This window comes from Micromys minutus (assembly GCF_963924665.1).
Source record: "Micromys minutus genome assembly, chromosome: 11".
Classification (NCBI taxonomy): Eukaryota; Metazoa; Chordata; class Mammalia; order Rodentia; family Muridae; genus Micromys; species Micromys minutus.
The window spans coordinates 13,977,019-14,004,293 of record NC_137980.1 but is presented as its reverse complement, the minus strand read 5'-3'; the positions used below and the strand labels follow the sequence as shown (position 1 = coordinate 14,004,293).

General features: G+C 42.1%; 1 protein-coding gene across 2 annotated transcripts in view; it reads left to right on the top strand.

The window, feature by feature from the left end:
• RASGRF2 (Ras protein specific guanine nucleotide releasing factor 2) overlaps positions 1-27,275 on the top strand; it is a gene marked incomplete at its 5' end in the record, with an annotated part of 201,360 nt that overhangs the window by 79,483 nt on the left and 94,602 nt on the right. For both annotated transcript variants that reach the window (XM_080925252.1, XM_080925251.1), the window contains 10 exons: positions 222-369; positions 2,668-2,757; positions 6,036-6,289; positions 7,834-7,913; positions 8,254-8,447; positions 13,244-13,353; positions 13,988-14,106; positions 20,363-20,523; positions 21,675-21,741; positions 22,245-22,381. In XM_080925252.1, coding sequence (XP_080781378.1) covers positions 222-369; positions 2,668-2,757; positions 6,036-6,289; positions 7,834-7,913; positions 8,254-8,447; positions 13,244-13,353; positions 13,988-14,106; positions 20,363-20,523; positions 21,675-21,741; positions 22,245-22,381 — 1,360 coding nt within the window. The remainder of the gene's footprint in view (positions 1-221; positions 370-2,667; positions 2,758-6,035; positions 6,290-7,833; positions 7,914-8,253; positions 8,448-13,243; positions 13,354-13,987; positions 14,107-20,362; positions 20,524-21,674; positions 21,742-22,244; positions 22,382-27,275) is intronic.

Sequence of the window (27,275 nt, the reverse complement as noted above, 5' to 3'; positions counted from 1 at the left end):
GTCATGTTAAAATTGTGGATAGCGGCCAACATTTAATAAATTCTTCGTAAAATGATAATAATTAAATTCTATATTGTTGGGATGTCAGTTGTATGATACAGGTTAGTGTGCCAGGAAGAACTAGCCAAATAATGCGCACGTGTCCCTTCCTACATGTGTGTGCACTGTGCTATGTGAAACTGTGGTAGTTCAGTTGACTAACTGTGTCATTTTCTCTTAAGTTATGCCGACATTTTGATCGAGAGGGAAGTGTTAATGCAGAAGTACATTCATCTGGTTCAGATTGTGGAGACAGAAAAAATTGCTGCTAACCAACTCCGACATCAACTCGAAGATCAAGACACAGAAATTGAAAGGCTCAAATCTGAGGTATTTCCAGGTTGAAGATTCTGTCGTATTGTTTCCCCTTCCTCAGGATTATCTGTTGCACAGTCAGGAGAAAGATTCCATCTCAAGCTGAGTTCTTCGGCCATCGACAGATTTGTGGCTGGGCTGCTGATCCAAACAATAAGTCCATTGTCTGCTTCAGGGTTAGATAAATGTGCTGCTATAACATACCAACATGACACCATGTTGTTTTTGTGACTCTAATGTCCTTTCTCAGATCAGGGAGGAGGGGAATATGTGTGTGTGTGTATATGTATGTATGTATGTAAATACATATACATATACATATACATATACATATACATATACATATACATATACATATACATATACATATACATATACATATACATATACATATACATATACATATACATATACATATACATATACATATACATATACATATACATATACATATACATATACATATACATATACATATACATATACATATACATATACATATACATATACATATACATATACATATACATACTCTTGGAGTAACAACCGTGAGACAGCCATAGAATAAGTAAAGGCCAGAGTAACAACCAAGAAAGAACCAGAAAGGAATTCAGAAATACTTTACTAATTTTTAATCCAAAGGCTCTAGCTTTTCCCCCTGCAGAGCTTTGAAAAGCACATTTGGGTTATACAAGATGATATTGATGGGCTATGAGGCATTTCTGTCTCCTTTGGTCCCTGTCTCTTAGTGTGTACTTCTGGTGAGCCCCAGAGTGATGCTAAGTGATTGTGTAGCTAGTCTTTGACCCTACTGCCATGGTGCTGTGTGCCTTGGTCCCCCTTCTGCCCCAGGCTTCCATCTATGGGGAAACCTTTTCCTGCTGTCTGTGGGCACTCACAGACAGTGAGCAGTAACAGAAGAATGGAGGAAAGATGTAGAGACTCAATTGTCCTATTTCTTCTAACCTGAGGTGCATTGGTGTCTCTTTTATCTAAAGAAGGATTTAGGACCAAAGATGGCCGTCATGGATCCTGGTTGTCAGGCTCCTTAGCTTTGACATTTTGCTGTTTTTGACTCTGCAGACATTTTCTCTTTCATCTTCATACACCTCCCGAGGTTCAGTGTGAGTCCTGTAAAGGTTTTGCTTCCTGGTTCTAGGTACATCCACGGTACGGAGCTCAGCATATCTGGTTCGGCATAGACATGAGAGATTCTGTAGGAGTGACTCGTTGCCCAGAGTGTGCTTGCTGTATCACTAGGCATCCCAGCTTCCTCTGCGCAGCCCTTAGAGCCGACACAGCAAATAACAACACAAAACTTGACAAACCTGCCTTTTAAGACACTATATCAGGCAGTGTAATTTAAAGCAAAATTATTGTGTTCTTTGCCCCAGTTTGCCAGATGTTTGTCTACTGAGCGAAGCAGGTTGGTATTTACACCACGAGAGGAACTCAGCGCCAAACAGTGCTCCCCAGTATTTATCTGTGTGTGCGTGTCTGTGGGGACTGTGTTCTGCTTTAGTCAGTGAGGAAACAGCAGGGAAAAGCCGTCAGTGGCAGGTACGTCTTTTGTGGCTGCCTGACAGGAATTATTTCCTAGTCCATTATCTTCCTGTCTTTCCTAGAAAATGGAAACAGAATGCATTTGATCCAAAGACAGCTCACTGCAGAGACAATTGCGATCTTCTGACCCTTCTGGTATTGGCTTCTCAACAATTCTGTTTAACTCCTTAGGTCTGTATGAACTATGATTAAGACTAAACTAGAGCCTAGCACTAGTAAAGGAAAGAAGTCACTTGATCTTTAATTTCCCTTACAGGTCACAAGAGGCTGGTTGCACATGAAAAGACCCAACTTACTACAGTCTTTTCTATTTCCTTGAATTAGCCCTTTTCATCAGGTCTCAACCAACCTCAAGGCTCAGAGGTTGTCATGGTAGCTACCATTTTCCCAAGGAGATACGTAAGGACTGGGATGAAATCACAGGCTTACTACAAGGGCTTTAAGTTGAGTGTCTCTGTCTTTAGGAGCCACAGTGCTTCATGGAGGCTGCCTTCATATGAGGTCCTGAGGAGATACTGACTTGATCTGTCAGGGCTAAGTTCTGGGCTAGTATTTTTCCTAAGGCAGACCTCAGGTCAGCACTTGGAACACTAGTCTCGGAGTCAGACTCGTGATCCCTGCGTAATAGCACCAGACGGGGAGAGGGCACATGCAATGGTGGTTTCCAGTGTCTTTGAGGGTAGACCTTTTGTACTTTGGCAGTATGTCACCATTCACCAGATCCTGAACTGGATTTGTCTTGTGTTACAGATTGTTGCTCTTAATAAGACCAGGGAACGGATGCGTCCGTACCACACCCATCAAGAGGAAGAGGATCCAGATATCAAGAAGATTAAGAAGGTAGTAGTCAGGAGGCTTGTGGGAGCATGGAGACCCCTTGTCTGCTCTGTGGTGGTGACTTTGTTCTTGTGTACCTGAGCTGAGAAATGCCTTGGTGTTTCTGGTAATGGTTCCTAGACTGTCCCTTTATTGGGATCCACACTGGTCTGAAAAATTTTCAGCCTGAGATTTCTCTCCAGTGCTAGAACTTCCCTTTTGGACCCTGGGAAGAATGGCACAAATGCGCATTGAGACAGCAGTGTTCCTTCTTGGGTAACTCTGTTACTGTTGAAACTCCTGACTTTTGTCACACTGATAGACAGGAAGAAAATTTATTTCTATAATAAGTAATTATTTCCTGCTAGCTATAACAGAACATTAAGTGTGTGTCGCTCAGAATTTGGAATAGATTCTTTGGGCTGAGTTGAACATTTGTAATTTTTATGAAATAAACTAGTAAAATAAAACTGTTATTTTCTTAGCATTACATCAAATAAATTAGCATTTATTTGAACCTGGTTTATGACATTGTGTTCCAAGATTAATGCTGTTACTTTTCTTTTAATAATGTGCAGTTACATGTAAACAAGGATATTAATAATATCCAATTTTCAGCCTTGTTCTAGGAGCTGATCTGTTAGTAAATCAATAAAGCAACTATTCAGTGTTCATCAGAGGACAGTTGCCAAAATGAAAGATTTCATTTAGCACAAAATTTAATTGTGTTGCCTTTTCCAAAGCTACTTCTATTAAATAAGAGAATAATAAAAGAAAAATGCATAATTTTGAGCCTTTGTGATTCTCTGAAGAAGCATCTTAAAACCTATTTTTGAACTTGTTAGTAGATTTCAAAATCAACTTTATTATTTTTTTGTGTCCTAAATCAAATAAATATATGTGGGAAAGAATGCTTACAAAGGAACCACTGATCTCCTCTAATATTAGAGAAATATAGCCTTTTAGCTTTAAAATTTTGGTCACAACTCAAAATTGTTTATAATTCACAAAAGTGTTCCTGAGAATTCTCAAAATAGTATGCATAGAACTTTACAGCAATTCTACTGAAAAGTGAAATGTGCTTAATTTCCCTTGGTTGAGCATAGCAACCTTGATCGCCGTGTGGTACTGATGCTGCGCTGTCAGGAGAGAAGGCGCATGGCAGCATCTTCCGTGTTGCAAAATGAAATGCATGCTTTATGTCGCACGCGTGAAAGAGATACAAAAAGGAACGCCAAACAGATAATGGCTGTGTTCGGGGGTCAGGTGGGCGATTAAAGCTTTTATGGATCTGGACTCCGAAATTTGCCTCCTTGACAAGGCCGTCATCTCGACAGTGCCACACCCTAATGACTTGCGTAATTTTTCTATTTCGAGAAGACTTCTTATTTGGGGTCCATTCTGAGGAAGCAGAGGACTGGAGTTTGAGTTTGCCCTGCTGGTTAATGGGTAGAGCTTTGGGTGTTTCAGTTCCTTGGACGTTTGAGAGATATTCGGCAAATGTCTGTTGACCGGCAAAACCAGACAATCTAGAGCACTTTTCCAGATGTTTCACTTTCCCCATCATAGCCAGGAGGTTCACATCCATTTTAAGGGTTAAATGATGTTTCCATAAAAGAGGATTTATATTAAAGTATTATTTTAAGTTGTTCATCATTGCAAACGGCTAGTATATGTCTTGCCCACCTGGCAGCTAAGGGTTTAAGGAACTCTTACGAAGTCTCGTGAAAGGACGTTGGCTCTGCTTGCAGCTTTTCCATCGTGTAGCTCACCGGAAACCTCAGATTATTCATGCACAGGAGTGACTGGATGATTTGGCCTCAACACTTATTTTTTAGGCCCGAGTAAGCAAAGCAAAACAAAATGTAGCAGCAATAAATAAATCAAGTCAGCTGGTTTACAATGGGCAAAGTATTTGACTAGACCCCTAGAGCCAGAACCTCACGTTCTTTAGGACAGCTACTGCAAACAAAACCAAGAGGAAAATGACACATTTTGGCAAGGATATGGAAAAACTGGGACAACGGTGCGATGTGGATTTGTAAAATGGTAGCTAGACCCCAATGAAATCCAACACCGCATGTTTCAGCAATCCCATTTCCAGGTGTATTTCATAAGAAATGGTATGATCTGGATCTTGAGAAGATATTGGCATAGCCATGTGCATAGCAATACTATTTATAATATCCAAGGACAGGAGCAACCATAATGTCTACCAGAGATGAATGGAATGAACATATAATGAGGTATCACCCTTAAAAAACACCAAAATTCTGGCACATGCTTCAACATGGGTGAACCTCAAAGACATTGTATTGAACGAAGTTAGTAATAGAAAGATGAATAGAGGAATAATCCTCTTAAACAATGTTTCTAAAGTAGTTACATTCGCAGAAGCAGAAAGTACACTGGTGATTTCCAGAACCCAAGAGAACTATGGAGTTGTTCATTAGCAGGTGGAGAGTTTCAGAGATCTTGTAAATTGTTGGAAATCAAAACTATGAATGCCCAGCAGTACAGAACTGTGTAGATGGAAATCATTAAAATGGGGCTGGAGCGATGACTCAGCAGTGAGGAGCTCTTACTGCTCTGGCAGAGGACCAGGATTGGTTCCCCGAACCCACATGCTGGCTTACAAGCATTTGTAAGTCCAGTTCCGGGATTTGTAAGTCCAGTTCCGAGATTTGGAAATCCAGTTCCGGGATTTGGAAATCTAGTTCCTAGATGCGTGGCTATCTTTTGGCTTCTGTGGGCTCCTTCACATACATGATGTACATGCCTAAATTCAGAAACTCGCATACAAACGAATAATAAATTATTTTCTAAACGGTGGGTCTGGGCATATAGATCAGTTGTGGAACACTTGCCTAGCATGTGTAAGATCCTCAGGTCTGTCTTTTGCACTTAAAAGGGTATTAAGATGATAAATTTTATATTATCTTTTAACCACAAATAAAAATATACAGAATTCTTTATCATTAAAAGCCAAGCTTTAATTGTTATTTAAATATATTAGCTAGGTTTTGAAATGTTATTAGCTAAGTAGTAGAATATTCTAGTGTCTGCATAAATAAGCTACTGAAGACATTCGTGAACCTCAGGAAAAGCGAAATGTTTAAAATCATTTTTTCCCTGTTATTTGGAGAGAACTTGCAATTGCTCATTGTACTGAGGAATGCATCAACGCATCATCCTAACGGTGGCTTTCCTATGGTTCACGAGGTATACGCTTGCTTGCTTCCGGTTTCAGAAAGCCTGTCTCATCTGCCGTCCCCGGGTTACTCCCCTTCCTCGCTGTGTAGGTTCAGAGCTTCATGAGAGGGTGGCTGTGCCGGAGGAAGTGGAAGACCATCGTCCAGGACTACATCTGTTCTCCCCATGCTGAGAGCATGAGGAAGAGAAACCAGATTGTGTTCACGATGGTGGAGGCCGAGTCGGAGTATGTGCACCAGCTCTACATCCTGGTGAACGGTTTCCTCAGGCCCCTGCGCATGGCAGCCAGCTCCAAGAAGCCCCCCATTAGCCACGATGACGTCAGCAGCATTTTCCTCAACAGGTTTGTCTTCGCATAAATGGATGGTTCGGGAAGAATCCATTAGTATGTCTTGAAACCGTCTCTCCCGTAGTCTGAAAAGATTAGGTCTCGCAGATTCATCCTTGTGGTTCTCGTGTTGAGAGTAAGGAAGGGATCCTCGAATGGCATTGTTAGTCTACATTTGCATTTCTCTTCAGTCTTGACATCTCTTTTTCTCAGCTGGTGTCTCTGTTTGACATTTACTGTGTTGGGGCGTGCATGTGTAGAAGACACTCTTACAAGCTGAAGCAAACAGAGTGATTGATGGGTCGTTGTGTGCAATTTACACAAAAGCATTTTGGGAAGCGTAACAAACTAAGATGTTCCAAGAGTCCTTGTTGAATTTATTTCTGCAGAAAGTACTTTCAGTGATGTTTTTGCTGAGGATCAATTAGGGGACAGAGCAGAAAAGTCCCTGCCTTTGTGACATTTATATTTTAATGTGGGGACAGACATGGGCAGTGAATAAATGAAAATATGTAGTAGATTATCTGGTGATCGATGTTGGGAGAAAAAATAAGACGAAGAAGAAGTGGAGGAAAGCAGGATTGGTGTTTTATCGAAATTCTAACTACTTATTTGTTTGTGAGTAGGCAATATACTGTCATGATTCAAAAGTCAAAACCAGTGTGTGTGTGTGTGTGTGTGTGTGTGTGTGTGTGTGTGTGTGTGTGTGTTAAAGAATACTTTGATGTTGTTCTCCCTCAGTCCCCCTCAGGCAATACAGTTAGCATTTGATCACAGTTATCCAAGCACGTGTGGATGATGGTGTGGGTAGGACTGAGAACCGCATCTCTGACAGTGGACATCCAAGCGTGTGGCCCTTAGTTTTAAGCAGCCCTGACGAGCTGCTGCCACAGGACTGCTTCGTGCAGATGGTACACGGCCAGGTGAACACTGTTTACCTTCAGAAGGCGCACATTAAGCTTCTTGGTTGGAAGCTGAGATTGCAGTTCTTCATGCAGACTAGCCCTGGTCCTAGGTGGAGACCTGAAGGGGAGTATTTTTAATGGGTGGCCATACACCTTGTTTGTTGTCTGGGCTGCGGTTTAGATTCCCTTGTCTTTGAAATGAAACTCGGGCAGGCAGGCCAATTACCTTGAATTTCAGCAGAGCTTAGACTTAAGAAAATGTATTGCACCCAATTATGGACAACATTTGTTTAGCTTGTTTTCTAACTCAGGCACCAAAATAGGAAGGTAAGTGTATCAGTTTGCTAGGCTTCGATGGAGCAAAGAGCAGCCCCTCGCTTAGTAGAGGAAATCTGAAGGGCTGAGGGAGTCCAGTTCTCCTGGAAATGTTTAATGTTAGAGCACAGGATCACAAATGTGTTCCACTGGGTTTCTGAGGCTAAAAGAGAAATTGCAGCAGGAGGCAGGCACGTAGTCCATGCTATTATGAAGTTATGAAGTACATGCTATGAAGGGCTTCGAGGCAAGTTGGTCATGTATAAGCATAGGTTGTGCTCCTCACAGAACAGATACCTTATATTGCTAAACGGTATCGTTTTTCTAATTTTTTTATAGTGAAACAATCATGTTTCTTCATGAAATATTCCACCAAGGTCTAAAGGCAAGGCTGGCAAATTGGCCTACTTTGGTTTTAGGTAAGTCGCTCTTTAAGGATGGAGATTCTTGTTGAATAGGAGAGTATACTGTGTGTTATTCAGCCTTGACTGCCTAAACTTCAGGGTTGACACTCAGACACTGGGAATCTGTTCTGCTATACTTGGCCACAACTCAGTAGTAGTTACTTGGTGATGCTTTTCCTTGGTCTGTCACAGGTAATGTGGGGCTGAAGTCACATTATACTACAGGGGAAATTTTACCCAATTTGTCCTCCTAGGCAGGGCACCTAATGCCCTGAGCCACATGGTGCTGGGAGGGATGTTTTACAGTAATGCACCAAGCACAAGGGAAGTAACCATGCTTCTTTCCTGTTTCCAGCTGATCTATTTGATATTTTGCTGCCCATGCTGAATATTTATCAAGAATTTGTACGCAATCACCAGTACAGCCTCCAAGTACTGGCCAACTGTAAGCAAAACAGAGATTTTGACAAGCTCTTAAAGCAGTATGAAGCCAACCCTTCCTGTGAGGGGAGGATGCTGGAGACCTTCCTGACCTACCCAATGTTTCAGGTAAGTAACTTGAGATGCATCTTCTAAGTCCTTGGTTTCAGCTCAGTGCTACCAACTCTATACCAGCAATTATTTGTCTTATGTATACAAGAGACTGGATGTTTTGGCATTTTCCTAGTGCTAGGGATTGAACCTAGGGCCTTGGGTATGCTAGGCAAGCACTCTAACCCAGAAAGCTGGCATCTTTTGAGGCAAATAATTCAGGAGTGATTTTTTTTTTTCTTTTTAGGCAGCAAACTCTCTTTATAGATTGATTCCACACAGACCTCTTTCGTGGAGTTTCCACCTCCAGCATGTTTAAAAATATTATTAGGCTCACAGAAATAGGATCCTGTGCAGATACACTAGTTTATGATGGTTATGCAAAGGGTTCTCAGGGGACTGGAGTGACTGCGGGAGGTCTCTCTCTTCTCAGCCCTTCCTCTCTGGGTGCAGCAGAATTACTGTTGAGTTTCTTTTGGCTGGAGCTTTGGAGAACAAAACAAGGCTTTCTTAATCCTGCTGGCTTTGGAGACCCCAGAGCCAGAAGGCTCTGACTAGACCTAGATATTGTGGGGGCCTGGCCATGTGGCCCTTCTTAAGGCAGGCTGTACCCTGATGCTCTCTCTTAGGGGCTATGGAGGGCCACAGTATGAAGCACATGTGCGTTCTTTCCTGCCTTCCGGGCTCTGCCTTGAAGTGCCCTATCATGAGGGAGTCCTGAAGAGGCCAAAATCCACATGAGTTGCCTGTTCTTTTGGAAACTGTGGATTCTGTTCTCTTGGAAAGGCATTGAGTGTTCCTGTTGTGGAATTTATGGGGCTTTTGGGGAGGCCTCCAAATTGTCATGTGTTAAAGTATTCTTCTGATCGTGTGTGTTATAGTTACTGTGGAGCACATTGTCCTCTTGGCAGGCAGCTTGACCCCGAATAAACATTTTGGAGCCTCAGAGAGGAAAACAATTTCTGTGGTCCATAATTGTTTGTTTTAAGGTTTGTCAGTACTGTTTGGAACCTTGGAAGTGGTGGTGGTAGTTCAGTAAGAATTTCAAAAACCAAAAGGCTGCATTTGAAAATGCTGAAGTATTGAAAATTTGTATTAATATATATATATATATATATATATATATATATATGAGCAAATAAGATATATCTATAGTGTTATATATATTAAATTGTTTTAAAAACCAAAATGCTGCATTTGAAAACACTTAAGTGTAGTAAAACGTAATAATTATATATATGTATACACACACACACACATATATATGACATTGAGCTATTTTGCTTGAATTCTTTCCCTCTCTGAGGAAGTATTTCTCAATAAAACAAGCTTTTATTTTGCTCTGTACATATATGGGATTTCAGGTTTTAGAGGCAGTGAAGTGCTTTGTGAATACATTGCTTTTCTCTGAAGCTATTTCCATTTTCAGATGTGACCTCTAGGTTAGGACTCAATACCAAACTGCATCCAGGTCAGGTGGACACAAGTTAAAGGCTCATAAAGCTCTTGATGCTCAAAAGTTTCTTCCATATGCCTTTTGATTTTCCAAGGCATGTTATCCTATCAGGGTTTCAAATGGCAGCCCTTTGCCTGAGCTATGGACAGGACACCCCAGTACAGTTGAATGCAGAGCCTTGGAGGGACCTTCCACTACCCTCCCCTTCCTTCATCTGCAGAGTTTAAACCCACTAGCCATAACTAAACATTTGGTTTACTTGGAATCTTCCCAATCATATCTGAGAAGAGCTTGGAGCCTGGAGTCTTGGTGGGACCTGTTGTCTTACTTAGTTCTCTTCATTAAAACTGTCACGGTGCTCAGGGATAGCTGAGCTCTGTCAGCCTCCAAGTGTTTCAAGACTCTGACACAGGTAGACAGTTCAGGTTGGGTAACTATTGTAAGGAGTCTAGAGCTTCATCCTCAGCCCAAGACTGTGGTCACTCTAAACCCTAAAATCTTCAAGAGCCAGAAACTGAGGATCTTTGACATCTTCCATGGTGAGGTGGCCCAAAGCTGAGGCTCTCAAGGCACATTTATCTAAAAGTATCTTGAAACTTGTATAATACAGCCAGAATTACTCCAATTTCAAGAGATAAACAGATGAAAAAAATTTTTTGGATAATCCAAGAAGAGAAATTATTAGAGATTGCTGCCTATGGGCCATGGTTATCTTGGAGTCTGTCCTTGGGATTTTTCTCTTGGGGTCTCACCAAGAAGAAATCATCTGAAACAATTAGAAATATTTTTTTTCCAGAAACTTGAACGTTTTGTTTGTTTGTCTGTTTTTTGCTTTTGTTTTGAAACTGGGCTTACCCAATCCTAGTTTCCCCTCGTCTACTGGGTGAAGCAACCATGATGGTGTTTGCTCCTTCGGAGGACCTGGGATGTAGCTTCTTTCCTTTATACACTAAACTGCAGTAGTCCTTTCAAGCCTTGACCTTGTTCCTTGGTTGTGCTAGACACAGCCCCTTGCCCAGTCAACAGTGGAAGATGTGACTCTCTTTTACCTCTGGCCCAAACTTTCTCATGGGCAGAGACTGGTGCTGGAACAGAGGAGGTTGCAGAGGGGATTGGAGTTGGGAGCTTTTAGCCTGTAGCTTTTTATGATGGAAGAGAGAAGTTGACAAAGAGATGCTATTATGCCACCCCCTCTTTTGTATTGGGAACTTAGCCCAAGACCTCACATGAGCAAATGCTCTGTTTCTGGTCTCCATCCCTGACCTTTTTGTTTTTGTTTTTTGTTAAGTCAGTTGCTGCCTTGAACTATCAGAACAAGGAGAGGTTGTAGAATTGGGATGATACCAGTTAGAGCCTGTGAGTCCTATTGCTACCAAACAACTTGTTATAGAAACGAAAGAGTCATTAAACTTTTTATTGAGCAAACACAGTGGCTTGGCTGGTACTGTTCGAGCTGTCTTCTGGAGCTCATCTGTTTATTTGAATGTGCATGTGTTGAAAGTCCATAGGCAAGCCAGCCATAACATCTGCTCCAAGCACAATGCTGTGAGGTGCACTCCAAGAAGTAGTCACTCACCGTTCCATCCAGCAAGTAACTAAAACAGGGGAGCAAGCTAATTAAAGCCTATAAAGTGACAAGGATTTAGTCCCTTTGTTGGAAGTAGAAACATGATTCATTTCAATAGCTGCCGGGATTGTTAGGTGCTTTTTGGAAACTCTGCAGTGAGCTCTTGACACCACAGACTGAGTTCTCTGCAAAGTCACTTTCTCAGCGGAGCCTTCTTTGCATTTATTGGGTCCTGTAGCAGGGTAGAAGGGGCCAGTTGGCGAATCCAGCTCCATTCACTTGAACCTTCGCCAGGGAACTCTTTAAAATAGATTTAAGAGATGGGGGAGGAGTGTGCAGCTATCTACTAAACATAGTTTTGTGGGGTTTCAGTGCATAGTAAGTGCTGAGGCCCTCCCACTCCCGACTCTTGTTATGAAAAATTGGGCACATGAGCTGTTGATTGCTTGATTTTCTATGGAAGGACCATAGTTTAAGCCATGATGGGATTGTGCTAACAAAAGGGCTTTTCATAAGCACCCAGACCCCAGGTGTCTTTTCCACGTGGACTACTATTAAAGGACGCTTTGGTGAGACGTTTCTAGAACAGAGGCAGAAATCTACCTCCGTCCACCCTACAGTGAGAACCCTCCTATCTCCTATCTTCTGACCAAGGGCTCTGCCAGTATTCCCTGAGACTCAGATTTGGCTACTGAGCTGCAGTCAGTGCCTGTGCTCGCAGTGACTGCTGTCTGTGTGAATGCATAAAGGGAGGCACTCCTGAGTGAACAGAACCTAGCAGCCATGCTGGCCACACAAGTGATGAGCAAAGGCTCATCCCCAAAAAAACAGCCATGTCTGAGGGCAGAGGGAAGGCCTCCACATAGAGCTCTGGAGAGCTGCTTTTCTGTCCTGACCTTAGGGGTTCTTTCAAGTGTAGGTGAAAACTAAGGACCCTGGATTCCAGGAGAGATCTAAACTGGTCCTGCCACTTCCTGGGAGGTCTACCTAAGATAAGTTACTGGACCTCTCTGTGCTTTATTTCCTTGCTTGCCAAGTAGAGATCTTGCTTAGAGTGGACATGTCCACAAAGCTCAGAGCTCTCCCAGATCCACAGAAAACGGTGTCATGGGAGCAGCTGTTCACACACACTCTTCTTAAATCTAACTCCCTACTTTCCAAGAGGCTGTTTGTGAACAGGAAAGAGAGAAAGGTTTGTTGAGTCTTTCTGTAACTCGCATTAAGCCTCTTCTCTGGCTTACTAGATGTCTTGTATGACTAGTGGAGTTTTGCTGTTTATAGAAACTGTTTCTACTGTAAGCACAACTAAACAGCTGAGCTACCCAACACTTTCACTCTAGAGGGTGAAGTATGACAGACCAGGATGAGAATATCCTTCCAGATTCCAACTGTTAAGGTCAGCATTGTCAAGATGGTCAATTTTTTAAATAAACATGTAAGCAGACAGTATGCCTTTAAAAATAGATTCAAGTGACCTGATGGCAGCCATGTTTGTTTCCCTATGACTCGGTTTGCATAAACCTTGATTCTAACATGCATGGTTGTGTAGAAACCTAAACAATGGTTCTTTTATAATAGGTTTCTTCCTTTACTACCAGCTTTCCTTGCACTTTTTTTGGTTTAGACTTCCTTGGTGTACGAGGTTTGGAGCATAGCTCATGCTTATAGATTCCTTTAAAGAGTGGTAACACCAGCAGAGTTATAAGGGTAGGGATCAGCTATCCGAGGATGAGGGCCCAGTAGCAAGGGCCCCTTGACGTCTTGTCTACACTCACCAGTGAACGCATTTAGATTCCCAGGTATATCATCACGCTGCACGAACTCCTGGCTCACACCCCCCATGAACATGTGGAGAGGAAAAGTCTGGAGTTTGCCAAGTCAAAGCTGGAGGAACTGTCCAGGTAGGCAGAGAGCTCGTGGGAAGGGTTCAAATTTTGGAAGAGACAGCATGGGTGCTCTCCTGTGGAGATTAGGGGTTATGAGGTTTCAAGGCAGAGGAGGCAAAGGACAGATCCAACACCTCTTGTTTAATGGCAGAGTGAAAGAGACGGTTCTGAATTACCGTGCACATTCATTTTAGTCAAGAAAAATGTCTTTGGAAAGTTCTCCTGGCATGCGGATTTATGTAGTTGAGACCAGGAATATTGTGGTTAGGTTTGCAAATTGGTCTCTGTCTTGTTTTCATCGAAATAGAAAAATGACTTTCTGCTGCATTTTGTATTCAGATTTGTCCAGAAGCCGGAGAACAGGCAGGTTTTCACCAAAATCAGATTAAATGGAATAGCAGGGCAGCAGTCTCTAACTTAGTGCCCTCAAAGAATGACACTTCAGTGTTCAGGAAGGGAGCCATCTGTAGAATGCTGGGCTCTTTCCTGTTGCATCGAAAGCAACCTTACCACTCACGGATGGCTGGTCTGCTTACCTTTTGCAATGAGCTCACACAGTATGGCCTTGCTCTTCCTCTCCCCTGCCTCTGCTCTGTTAGAGCAGTAACCACCATCTCTTTCTCTCCCCTGCCTCTGCTTTGTCTGACAGAGTAATGCATGACGAAGTCAGCGACACCGAGAACATACGGAAAAATCTCGCCATTGAGAGGATGATCGTGGAGGGCTGCGACATTCTGCTAGACACCAGCCAGACTTTCATCCGACAAGGTAAGATCTGCTGATCAGGCCCTCTACTTAGGAGACCTGCGTGTCTGTCACAGCATCTCTGGCAGATCTAGGGACATGTTCTGGAGCCGCCCCGTGTGCTTGGTGCACTTCATGCAGGACACCACTGTGGCCTTGACCAAGGCTGTGGTTGAGGCCCACCTCTGTGCTATTTCTTTTCAGGGGCCATGAAAAAAACAACAACACAGTAATAGTAAATCACGAGTGCCACACTAAATCACACTCTGCTGGACTCTCCTCCTCAGTGGACCGGACTTTCTCTACAGCTCCAAGGAGGACAGGTCGGTCTGGCCAATTGGAAGGGCAGTGATGATATCCAGGGAAAGGTTCTGGAGAAACTGGCATTCCTCAAAACTCTTGCACATAAGAGCAGGGACAGTATCCGAAGTGAAAACAGTGTACCCTCGTTCTCTTTTCACCCGCACTTCCGAGTCAGTGTCACGTGATGTCACGTGCCATGATATGATCCAATCGGTAACTCCAGTTACCAAGTGGCGTGGTTCCTGCTAGGCTCTGGAGATGGTGTAGTTAGTCTGTGTGTGTTGCGAGGGGGTAACGCTGAATTAATTAAGCTTTTGAAGAGATGAACTCGTGTCACAAGCGTTGGAGAAGGAACAGGCCGACGATGCATATCCCTCCTCAGCTCTACTCTCAAGGGGCAAGAAGTTAGCCACACCCCCAAGATGCTTCCAAGTACTTAGGCGTCTTGAGGGAGGAGCGTACGCTCCCTGTGCTGGATCTGTGCAATCGATATGGTTTGCTGCATATCTTTATAGTTTTGAAATTGGTACGGACTGAGACATAAATTTGGAACTTGGATTAATCATTAATGCTGCTTCTGGCCATGGTGCGCCAACATCATTTGAAGCTGTTACTGTTTCCTCCCGTAATATGCTGCTTAAAATATGTTCTACCTCATCAAATAAGACAGTGTGCAGTCCACATTACTACTTCTTGCTTAGAATACTTAAAACGTTTAGCGCACACCGTTCTGTTTTCTGTTATTTATTTTCAAGGAGAGACACTACAAATATGCTAAAGTTGAGAGGCATATTTTAGAAATTATCCCCTTGTCCATTTTTGACTCTATACTCACTTTTCTTAAGCTAATAGCAGACTGAACACAACATTGCCGTCACCAGGCCTTTCCGATTCCTGTCACATTGCTCTGTGCAGACCATGTCCCTATGATGGCTGACTTCTGCCTCATGGCATATTGCCTGCCTGTGCCTTCAATGGTGCCATCCACTGCCTGGGAGTGGGAAAGCTCCACTCCATCTTTTTTTGGTGCTTATGAAGGGTCTGGTTGACCTAGCAAGCTCAGGTCAGATAAGAAGTCTTGAATTAACTGTCCTTTCTGTTTCCAAGGCACTTTGCTCATGGAGCAGGGGTTCTTCCCTTTTGTGTAAAGGTGTGTATCTGCATGTTTCCCTCTCCCAGGAGGGAGGTCTGCAAGGCAGCATTCCAGATCTCCCCACGCCTCACCTTAAAGCCACTGGGAAGGGGGCAGTCAGGTAGACTCAATAGCTTATCGATTGAAGTTGTGATTGTAAGCTATTTATTTTATATTCTTCTTCTATTTGGGGTTCCCTAAAAATGTCTCGTAATTGATGTGTTCTTCATGTCTAATAATGGATGGAAACCTTCCTGCAACTTGCATACAACTTCTGAACGTACTTTTGACTGAGCAGTATTATTACCCACAAGCACTCAGTGTATTTATGAAACGTAGATTTCTTTGAGTCTGACCACCCCCAGACACACAGTCATACACAAACACATAGGTAAGGAGACAGGTTTGAGGGTCATATGCATTGGACAAGTCACATCCTGCGTCTCCTTTGAAGCCACGTCTGGATGCTACTTATTCTGTTCTATGTCACAGAGCTATGGCAGGGTCAGCCATGACTGCCCTCATGTCACTATTGTGGTAAGGTCAGTGTAGTCAGGTGCTTTGCAGAGGTCCTGCTGTGTGCTTGATCTGGTTAGTCTGTTTAGGGGTTATTCAATAATGGTTGTTTCTAAACATTAGGACTTCATCTGAAGTTAGACAGTAACTGATTATAACTGGGAAAGTTTGCACTGTTTTTCTTTAATTTCTCCTATTACCGCTTTTACTGGCTATTCTTAACAGGCTTCAACACCTACAGATACACATTCTCAAAAGTATTATTCATTAAACTACAAGGGTTTTTATTTCCTACTGAATTGCCTACAATGTATCTTCACTGGTGTTCTAGTATTTGTATTGATTACTCCAATGGGTGATATAAGGTTTATTTCAGTGTTTGGGTGGTTGCATATATATATATATATATATATATATATATATATATATATATATATATATATACACACATCAGCTTTTAACTTTATATAATTTCCAATAAATAAGTCAATAAATTCCCCAGATCCCCAGTAATGTCTCCTTATAGGAAGGAGTTACTGCAGAAAGCATGACAGCTTTGCTGTCTCAGACACCAAGCTCCAGGCTTAAAAGATGCTATTTGTATATTCATTGGTGAGCAGAATTCAGAACAGAGGCACCAGCCAGTTTTTTTTGTTTGTTTGTTTTTGTTTTTGGTTTTTTGTTTTTTGTTTTTTTTGGTATGGGCCTTGGATTCCTGTTTTATCCAAGACTTTTAACATGATGTGGTGTTGAATTTTGTCAAATGCTTTCTTAGCATCTAGTGACATGACATGTGGTTTTTTTTCTTTGAGTTTGTTTATATGGTGGATTACGTTGATGGATTTCTGTATATTAAACCATCCCTGAAGCCTACTTGATCATGGTGAATAATAGTTTTGATGTGTTCTTGGATTTGGTTTGCAAGAATTTTGTTGAGTATTTTTATATCAATGTTCATAAGTGAGATTGGTCTGAAGTTCTCATTCTTTGTAGGGTCTTTGTGTGGTTTAAGAATGAGGGTTATTGTAGCCCCGAAAAATGAGTGAGGTAGTGTTCCATCTGACTCTATTTTGTGGAATAGTTTGGAGAGTATTGGTATTAAGTCATCAATAAATGTCTGATAGAATTCTTTACTGAACCCGTCTGAACCTGGACTTTTTTTGGTTGGGAGGTTTTTGATGACTGCTTCTATTTCTTTAGGTGTTATGGGATTATTTAGATGGTTTTACCTGGTCCCGGTTTAATTTTAGTATCTGGTATCTGTCTAGGAATTCATTCATTTCCTCCAGATTTTCCAGCTTTGTTGAGTATAGGCTTTTGTGTAAGATTTGATGATTTCTTGAATTTCCTCAGTTTCAGTTGTTATGTCTCCACTTTCCTTCCTGATTTTGTTAATTTGGATACTCTCTCTTTGCCCTCTAGTTAGTATGGCTAAGGATATATCAATCTTGTTAGTTTTCTTAAAGAACCAGCTCTTGGTTTTCTTGATTCTTTGAATGATTCTTTTTGTTTCTATTTGGTCAATTTCTGCTCTGAGTTTGATTATTTCTTGTCGTCTACTCCTCTTGGGTGTATCTGCTTCTTTTTGTTGTAGAGCTTTCAATTGTGCTGTCAAGTTGCTAGTGTATCCTCCCTTCAGTTTCTTTTTGGAAGCACTCAGAGCCATGAGTTTTCCTCTCAGTTCTGCTTTCATTGTATCCCATAGGTTTGGGTAGGTTGTGTTTTGATTTTCATTAAATTCTAGAAAATCCTTAATTTCTTTCTTTATTTCTTCTTTGACCATGGTATCATTTAATAGAGCATTGTTTAGTTTCCATGTGTATATGGGCTTTTTGTTGTCTTTGTTGTTATTAAAGACCAGCATCTGATAGGATGCATGGGAGTATTTTAATCTTCTTATATCTATTGAGGCTTGTTTTGTGACCAATTATATGGTCAATTTTGGAGAAGGCACCAGCTAGTCTTAGAGGCCATTCATGGGCATTAATGGTGGAAGGGTAAGAAGTCCTCCATAGTTGGCCTCAACTGCTAGATACCCAGGATTAGGAATGCTAAGACAAAGGCACAGTAGTGGTCTGCTAGAGAGGATGCAGTAATCATTCCTATAATACCAATTATGTGTCTAATTTGCATTAACTAGAGAGGAATCTTTTCTGGAAGTCACATGGCCATGTTGAAATATGCCAAACAAAACATGAAAGGTGACAAAAAGAATTGAGGACAAATATCAAGCATTCTGTCTCATAAACCAGAGTCTTGAGACCTTTGACTTTTAGTTTAGTTACATAGATTTCTATCCTTATCTAATGTAGATTGTCTCCTGTTCAGTGAACAGTTAGTGTTTAACATATTAGTGTACGGTTGCCAAGGAAGCTTTTAAACCTCAAAGCCGAAATTCACAATAATTGCTAATAGATGTATTAACCATAAACTTTGTAACTTCTTACTTAGAAAATCACTTAAATTGCTTTTAAATGTGCCAATGGACACATTATTATAGAGTTTTCACTGACTTGGTTACAGCCTTTTTGAAGCTGGACTTGTGACCCCCATTTGTCCACCAGGATACTGGCGTCCCCTTTCCATGTAGCCCTGACTAACCTGACCTCATGAGCTGAATAGCTTAGGGTGTAGGTGATTCCCTGTCTCAGTCCCTCCCATTGCTCGAAAGTCCCAGTTTTTATGTTGTTGAATCTACTGCATTGTCTGACCGTGGCTTGAACCGATGTGTGACCTTGTGAGAGTCACTTAAACTCAAGCTTCAGTGTCCCCATTTTTAAACTGCAGGTGTTTAACTCCATCTCTCAAGCCCCATGAGCTCCAACCTTTGCTGCAGCCACTGGCTCATAGGCTTTCAACCCCTCCCGCCCTCTGCGCTCTTCATACTCCTTCTCCAGTTTGAATCTTTGCCACAGGAACTGTCTGTCATCTTGCTCCCACCACCTCTCCTTCAGTAGCTCTCCTCTTATCCAACCCTTCCCTGGAGTCGAGTCTTCTTCTGGTCCTTTGTTCCCACTCCCACTCCCTCCTGCAGGACTGCTTCCTTGCTATTCTTTAAGGCCAGCATCTCTGCCTACTTTCTGTCTGTCACGCATCCCACTTGATCACTCACCTAAATAGGTGATGTGAAATCAGGACATGACGCCTTAGGTCCTGCATGCCTTTCCAGCTCTGTTAAGGGGAAGGCACGACTCGGAACATATATATGTTAATGTTAATCTTGTGGGGTTTGTGACTCAGTTTTATTGTCTTGGGTATTCGTTTTTTATATAAAAAAACAAGTTTTTTTTTTCACTTATAGAACTAGTATATGCTCACGTTAAAAAAATAACTAAGAAACATGAAGGAAAAATAAGGTTTCTTCTCTGGGTGATACTGCTAATGATATTTAAGGACTGACTATGTACTTTGCGTTTCTTGTGGGCTCATGAAAGCCTCTTAGGGCAGGACAGGGTGATGGAATTAACAGGTTACTGGCTGTAGTCAGCGCAGAAGTTAGGACACAAGTGTTTGCACTAAGCTTTGTACTGTGTGGTTGATATTTACTAGACTGGAATCTTCTTTTCAGGCAGGTATGTTTCTATTAGCATGCGGTCTACATGTGGCTAGAGGCAATCTCCGAGACTGCATACGTGCTGTGGAAGTCTGAGTATCTCTCACACTGAGCAGACAGCAGCTCCGCTCTCGATATATTTGGCCTTACTCTCCATTTAGGTTTCACAGATACATCCTAATCACACTTTTGTCTTTCTCTTTTATTAGCATATATTGGCTGTACCGAATGGGGTTTGTTGTTTCACATCTAATTTAAATACAGTTTTAAGTAGCTTTCCTTTAAGACAGTCCTTAATTAAATCTCACCGAGTTACATGATTTATGAACTTTTGTAGTATATATGTATTATACCATCTAGTTTTGACATACAATGAAACCATTTATATACCTTTTTATTTTGTTGGCTTTAGGGAGGACAAATTCTACTTTGATCGAACGACAGTATCTATAATTATACAGTTTGTGAATAGATCCAATCAGATCACAGAGGGTATCCGTGCTTCAGATTTGATCTGACATTTTTTTTTTCAAATGTGTATTCCACATTGATGAAGAATCAAGTCAAACTTGTTTCATAACAAATCTAGGAACAGTTTGTCCCTTAAAATACAGCACATTGTTTCCTCGGCTAGGACAGAGGAGATTCATTTGTTCCAGTGGCACATCAAATCCGTCCTTGGTATTTCGGGAAGCGGATCCTTGGGCTTGTTGCCAAGGGCATGGTCCTCACCAGAATTTTAACCCCTCACTGTTCTTCTCTTTTGTAATCACCAGGTTCTCTTATCCAAGTACCTTCTGTAGAGAGGGGAAAACTCAGTAAAGTCCGCCTGGGCTCCCTGTCTTTGAAAAAGGAAGGCGAGAGACAATGTTTCCTGTTCACAAAGCACTTCCTGATTTGTACACGAAGTTCCGGGGGAAAGCTGCATTTGCTCAAGGTATGAGTCTTCCACGGCACTTTCGTTGGTCTTCTCGGCACCAGAGAGACATGGAGGTTAATTCAATTCTGACTTCCCAGTGCCTGTTGCTGTACGATTGTTCGGGGAGAGGTGCTGTGTGCCTAAGAGCTCTGGCTATTGTTTTTGCTGTCATTTGGATCCAAAAGCAATAAAAATTTAACTGTGTCTCATCATAAAGACATTTTATTAAAATCAAAATCTAGGCAAGATTATTATCACTTGACAACTATGACAACTACTGGGTCATAGAGACCTTGTCCGGGTCACTGTAAGATACTGGTGAGATATTTGGCAACTGCTATTTTACCTCACTGTGCCAGAGGCAGTAGGTTTAAAGCTTGGTACCTGTTCTTACTGAGAACATTTTATGTGCACACAACCACTCACACCTGTGGCTTCTTTCTCACCCAAATCACATATCCAAATAGTCAGGATAGAAATGGCGAGACGCAAAGAACCCAAAATGTTTCCTACCTGACCCTTCCTAGGAAAGGCTTGCCCACCTGCTATTTATTTATCTTCTGTTGTTGCTTAGAAACATTATTCGAGGAGCTAGTGAGATGGCTCAGCAGATAAAGGATCCTGTCACCAAACCCTAGGGTTTGAATTCAATTCCTAGTGCCACATGGTAGGAGAGAACAGATTCTCACCAGTTTCTTCCAACTCACATGTATAATAGCATTTCCCTATGCATACTCACACATTCGCATCCTGACACACACACACACACACACACACGATACATAAAGTATAAAACCAGTTTTTAAAATATTACTCACCCCGTGACAATGGCCTTCTACTTTCTAAGACACTTACTTCCTGGCTGACCAGTACAGTGTTGAGCTTGGCTGTGGTCACTCTCTGAAGTCACGGTGGAACCACCTAGTCTTCCACAAATGGGTTTAATAATTTTTATTAACAGCAGGGGCAAGAATGGGAGAGTGGGAAGAATTTAATTAAAGTTAAATGGTTTTCATTTATTTGTTCTGTTTAGTTTTGAACACTGTGAGAGATTATTTATGATGCAGAACTGCTATCTCTGTGGCAGCCTGAATGTTAAGTTTACAAAGCAGAACTTCCCAAGCTGCACAAGACCCCAGCCTCTTAATCTCTACTCCATTTGATTTCAGACAGGCGGGGTCCTCTCCCTCATTCAGTGTACGTTGATTGAGGAGCCTGACGCTAGTGATGATGACCGTAAGTGACATCCTGTCTCGTGGAACAGTGAGAATAAAACAGCAAACCTCTGTAGATCTTCATCTTGTAGAGCTAAGGGCTGTCTGTGGAGGCAGAAGAGATGCCAGGGTGAAATCTGTTGGAGCTGTTTATTGTTTAACCTGTGAGCCTTTATAAAACATCTGTGAGGACTAGCGTTCTGCAGAGTTTGCCTCGTGATTGTGCTTTTTATCCACGGGCAGGCAGGGAAGAAAAGGGGTTTGACTTAAATCAGGATGTCTATATATGATAGAAATGAAAATAAACGCAGACCGGGAAGGTTAGTTTTGAGGTTCCTTCTGCCCTCAGCCTCTCCACCAGCCTATGCAGGAGGCCTTCCTTCTGCGTGCTCCAGGAGAAGGGAGATTCTGGATTCAGATGTGTGCGTGGGGGCGGGGAGGGGGGCAGTGAAAGGCTAGATAGGAGGAGCTGGTGTTCCTGTCTCTTGCACTCACCTGTTACCCTTTGGTTTGTGTGTACTAAAGCCAAAGGTTCTGGCCACATGTTTGGACATCTAGATTTTAAAATAGTAGTGGAGCCCCCTGATGCTGCCTCCTTCACTGTGGTCTTGTTAGCACCTTCACGCCAGGAGAAAGCCGCATGGATGAGCGACATCAGTCAGGTAAGGAGAATGATTGGTTTTTTGATTTTTTTTTTTAAATAATCTTCAGAGTAAATGCTTAGCGAGGATCTCTAGAGTAATGTGTGACTCTAGGTTGCTGGGCTTACTGGCATCGTTGACTCGCAGTTTGATGGACTGTGGGCATTTTGTCGTCCTTTCTTTGTTAATGTTTCCTTAAGATACAGTAAATACGATCGGAGCTTTGCTCAGCCTTCATCAGAGAAGCTTCCTTCTGGAGAAGATGGGAACAGATACAGACATTGTATAGTGGGTGAGAGACCTTGGAACACTGAGCTCTAAAAGGCGCATCTTTATTCAATCCCTTCCCTCAGGGCTCAGGGAACCCTCTGAAAGAGGAGGCAGAAAGCGTGTAAGAGCCAGATGGAGGACACCAAGAAGACAAGGCCCTCTGAATCAACAAGAACAAGGCTCACAGGAACTCACAGAGACTTGCAGAATGCACAGGGCCTGGATGGGTTCGCACCAGGTCCTCTGCATGCACATTAGGGCTTCCAGCTTAGTGTTTTCATAGAGTGTCTGAGAGAATGAACAAGTGGGTCTGTTTCCTGCACCTTCTCTTGGACCCTTTTTCTTCTATTCATTGGTTTTGTCTAATTCCAATGTTAGGTTTTGTTCTATATGATTTTCTTTTATTATTTTAAAGAATGTAATTGTCTTGTAGCTCCCAAGCCTTCTATCCTAGCAGCAGCTCTACTGAGCAGAGCTGTTCAACAGAACAATGTTGAAAGTGTCCTGTTAGTGATTTCTTTTCCAGTCGCTCCAGTGGCATTTTTTTTAACTTGTCTATTCCTGAAGTAGGACAATGATGAAGCAGCCATCAAGGGCTGTGGTAAAAAAATCTGCAAAGTAAAGAACCAAGAGAAACGTCATCTTTAGGATAGAATCTGGAAACAACTTCCTGCATTTATTCGTAGAAGAAAATTAGGGAGCTGGATGACTTGTCATCCTGGATCTGCAAGGCTCAGGCAGGAAACCAATGCATGTACACAGGCAGCGATGTCACGTGTCAGACTAGCTTCAGGCTCCGTATGGATTTTGGCTCCATTTACCAATGTGGGGAAAAGGGTTATAATAAGACAGGAGGGTTGCTTGAATCTAAGAATCCCAGACCAATCTCTGCAATTAAGCAAGAACTCGATTGATAAGGTCTTTAATTAATATCCAGCATTTACCTCCAAAAACATGTCATTTGAAGAAGACCAGGGCAAATGGCAAAGGTAGCCTTCCCCCCCCCCGAGGAATTCATAGTAATTTTCTCAAAAGATGTGAATGGAAGCATGTATTAATCTCAGGTCTTCAGCTCCTTGAACTTTCGGAGAGGCTAAATACCAAGAGAGAAAAGCAGACAATGTGTGGCCATGGAATTTGGTTTTATTGCTTAAAACAGTTTTCTAGCTCCACTCCCTTTGGCTTCACTGTGCAGGTCAGAAATGTGGGGTCAGGAAATTCATCTTTGTCAAAGTCATGCAGCTGCATGGAGTTGGTACTCAGACCTCAGCCAGGTCTTTGTGTTGATACTAAACACCCTATGTGGGCTACTGGTCTACCCCCCAGACTGCTCTGATGGTGGGTAAATAGAAGAGAAGCTATCTCTTTTCTAGCTTCCAAATGGATAGAAATATGAGATCTTCTTGAATTTTTTGAGCAAGATCGATTTCTTATAATGGTTAATTAATATTTTTATTACCTCTAACCTGGATTACTACTACATTAAGACCTTCCAATTTGTAAAGAATCTATAATCTTATTAAACTCTGGACCATTTATTGGTTAGTCAAAGATTTACTGAGGAATCGCAGCCAGGTCTTGTTCAGATATGGGCATATGGCCGTAAGAGTGATTCTTATGGCAGAAAAGGAGGTAACTCAATGAAGTGCCCTTAATTTGACAGTATTGGGAAGCCAAGAAATATAAAAGGATAGGAAAGAGAAAGAATAGCCAAATGTTTTCCCAGCTGCTTCAACCTTCCTTTTATTGTGTAACCAGGGCACTGAAGATTCCAAGTTAATCATCATAATCCCCCAGAACTGCCCCACAGTGCCTAGTGGGGCATGTGGGAAATACCCCTGGAGTGCAGGAGTGATTGCATGCTTGTTATTGTAAAGGCTAGAACTTAAACTTTTGCCTGCTACAAGTATTCAAGTGAGACCTGCTTTCTCCTTAGACTGGGGTTCCAGGCAAAAGTGTTGAACTTCCCCCTTATTCTTCCAGGTGCAATAGTGAGTATGTCCCTTAGTACAAAATGATGCTGGGTTTTATCAGCAGCTCAAGAGCATCACTAGAAAGTTATATCTCTTTGGGTAGAAATTAAATTAACACAGGAAATTACTGTCTTCAGTGATGCCTGTCACCATGTGACCTTACAGTTTTATCCTTTCAGCGAACATATTCATGCAGAGTTACTATGCCAAGTGCTTTTCTAGGCCACTGTGACATAAAATAAGAAAAAAAGGGGACAGCAACAAGAACGTCCCTTATATTGATTACATTCCTTGTTAAGAACACACACACACACACACACACACACACATACGCACACGCACACGCACACGCACGCACACGCACACAAACACCCCACACATACCCCACAGCAGCAAAACAACTTAAAAACAAATGTAGTGAATGGGAATAGCACGTGGACAAGAGATGAAGTGAAAGTCACTCCAGAAAGAGGAAGTGGTGATTGCAAGGGCTCTAAAGCAGGAGGGTGCTGTGTTCTAAGGACTACCATGAACGCCAGTGTGACCAGATTGCAGAGCATGGTCCTAGTAAGCTGTCATAAGGCCAGATCCAGGACTCAGTACATGGCAGGGGAAGGGCTTTGATTTGTACTTCAGGTCAGATGAATGCTATTAAGGGACTTGAGCACATGGATTATGACATTTAATTTGGGCCTTGGAAGGTCACTACAGGTATTGTGGAAAGAGCATACTGAGATGGACAGCCAGTTGGCACAAAGAGAGGTAAAGGAGAACACGCTCCAGAGCGGTGTATAAAACACACACAGCCTCGCAGCAATGGGGCTGGGCACAGGGCTCTTCGTTCATTCTGAAGGGCCAGTGGGGTTTTATCATGGAACAGAGAATAAACAATGAGTCAGGTAATATGGAGGGTTTATGGCCCAAGCAAACACATGAATTGACTTGTCAATAACTGAGGTGGGAAAGCTGCTGGAGCAAGATTTTGAGGGTGAACGTGGGCTTACTTTTGGATATCGTGAGTCTGTGAAGACCAATAGATACTTGAGAGGGGTCAAGTACGTAAGGCACATGGGAGCTTGATCTTTAGGTGAGATGTCCAGGTGGAGAATCTACATCATTCAGGTGCTGTAAGCTTATGCTGAGACTGTTGAAATCTCCACGAGAGAATGTGGATAGGTGTGAGAAGATGGTTCTGCCCTGAAAGAGAAATAGAAGGAATAGCAAAGATGACCAAGAAGGAGCCACCAAGATAGTAGAAGGACAGCCTAGGTTTGGTGGCATCCTGGAAACCAACTGAAGAAAGGATACAAAGAGGAGGGAGGAGTCCTGGGTGAAGTTCTGCTGCTGGTGGTTAGGGCAGTGAGTGTTCTGAGATGCTGTTTAATCTTGGGTTGGAGTTTGAACGGCAAGTAGTGGGTATTGAATGTTCTGTTATCGATTGAGCTCAACCCGCAGCCTTTATAACCATAACTCAATTGGACTCCTACTTCACCCAAGCATATTCATTTTATGGGAAAAATTACACATCTGTGGAGTTTGTTAGCCTCACAAGTATAGCCAACCATATTTATTATTAACTGGAAGAGCCTACCACATGCTTGAAACAGTCTTCTTTAATACTTGGTTGTGTATGTAGAAAAACATGGCCACAAAGATGAGCTAGAAATATTCCCCACATTCAGCACACCAAGATGCTTACCAAAGATGTTTTCCGTGTTTTCTATGCACCACCCATGTTAACATTACGAAGGAATTTTGTGCAAATGCAGCACTGAGAATGTAAATCCTAGGTGACATTTGAAATGCTCTAGACTTAACAAGTTCTTCCGATCACTTCTGTCCTATACATTACAGGACCTCTAACCCCCCAAAATGAACTCTTTCTATCTCTAAAGTCCATAAAATTCATTCGAAAGTGATTTCAAGGTTTGGACTCAGTGGATTATTATTTTTGCCTCATTTCCTTCTACATTCCTATAACTTTCACATCTATTTTTAATAACTGTGTGCACATACATAATACATATATATCCTATCACATTAATTTACCACTTTTATAGCTCTTTTCAAGCCATTGAACATTGAGCATGTGTGCTGTTTCCCAGTAGTGTGATGCTAACTTTGTAAGGCGATCTCTCCCCACTTCAAGGTCCTTCCCTGATACATTCCTCCAAGGAGTGTGAGGTTGGTATAGAGGCCACAGTCATTTCAATGATTTCAGTTAATGATTCATGCTTGGCCACATTTCACATTTCCTTCAGAAACTATGTAAGTCAGCGGAAGAAAGGAAAGGGGGTACAGGTAGAGTACCTGCTTCCAAGTGTGATACCCTGGGTTCAATGCCCAATATTACCCCCTTACCTCAGAAAGCAAGGCGTTGTCTTTGTACTGTGAGTACTGTCCCATCAGTTCCATCACTATGTCCTGCCAAGTGCTAGCCATGGCATATTACCACATCTTCCAGTCTAGTGGGAAATTGGGTTTTGCCTTCCAGTTATTCTAATTCACATCTTTGTAATTATTCGAGATTATCACTTCCTGCCACATCTACTTCTTCCTTATTTATACCAACTGACCATTAGCTCACTAGAACTCTCTTTACAGACTAGAGAGACCGAGATCTTCCTTCAGTTCAGATTATAAATAAGGTCTACTGTTATTTTGTCTTTTAC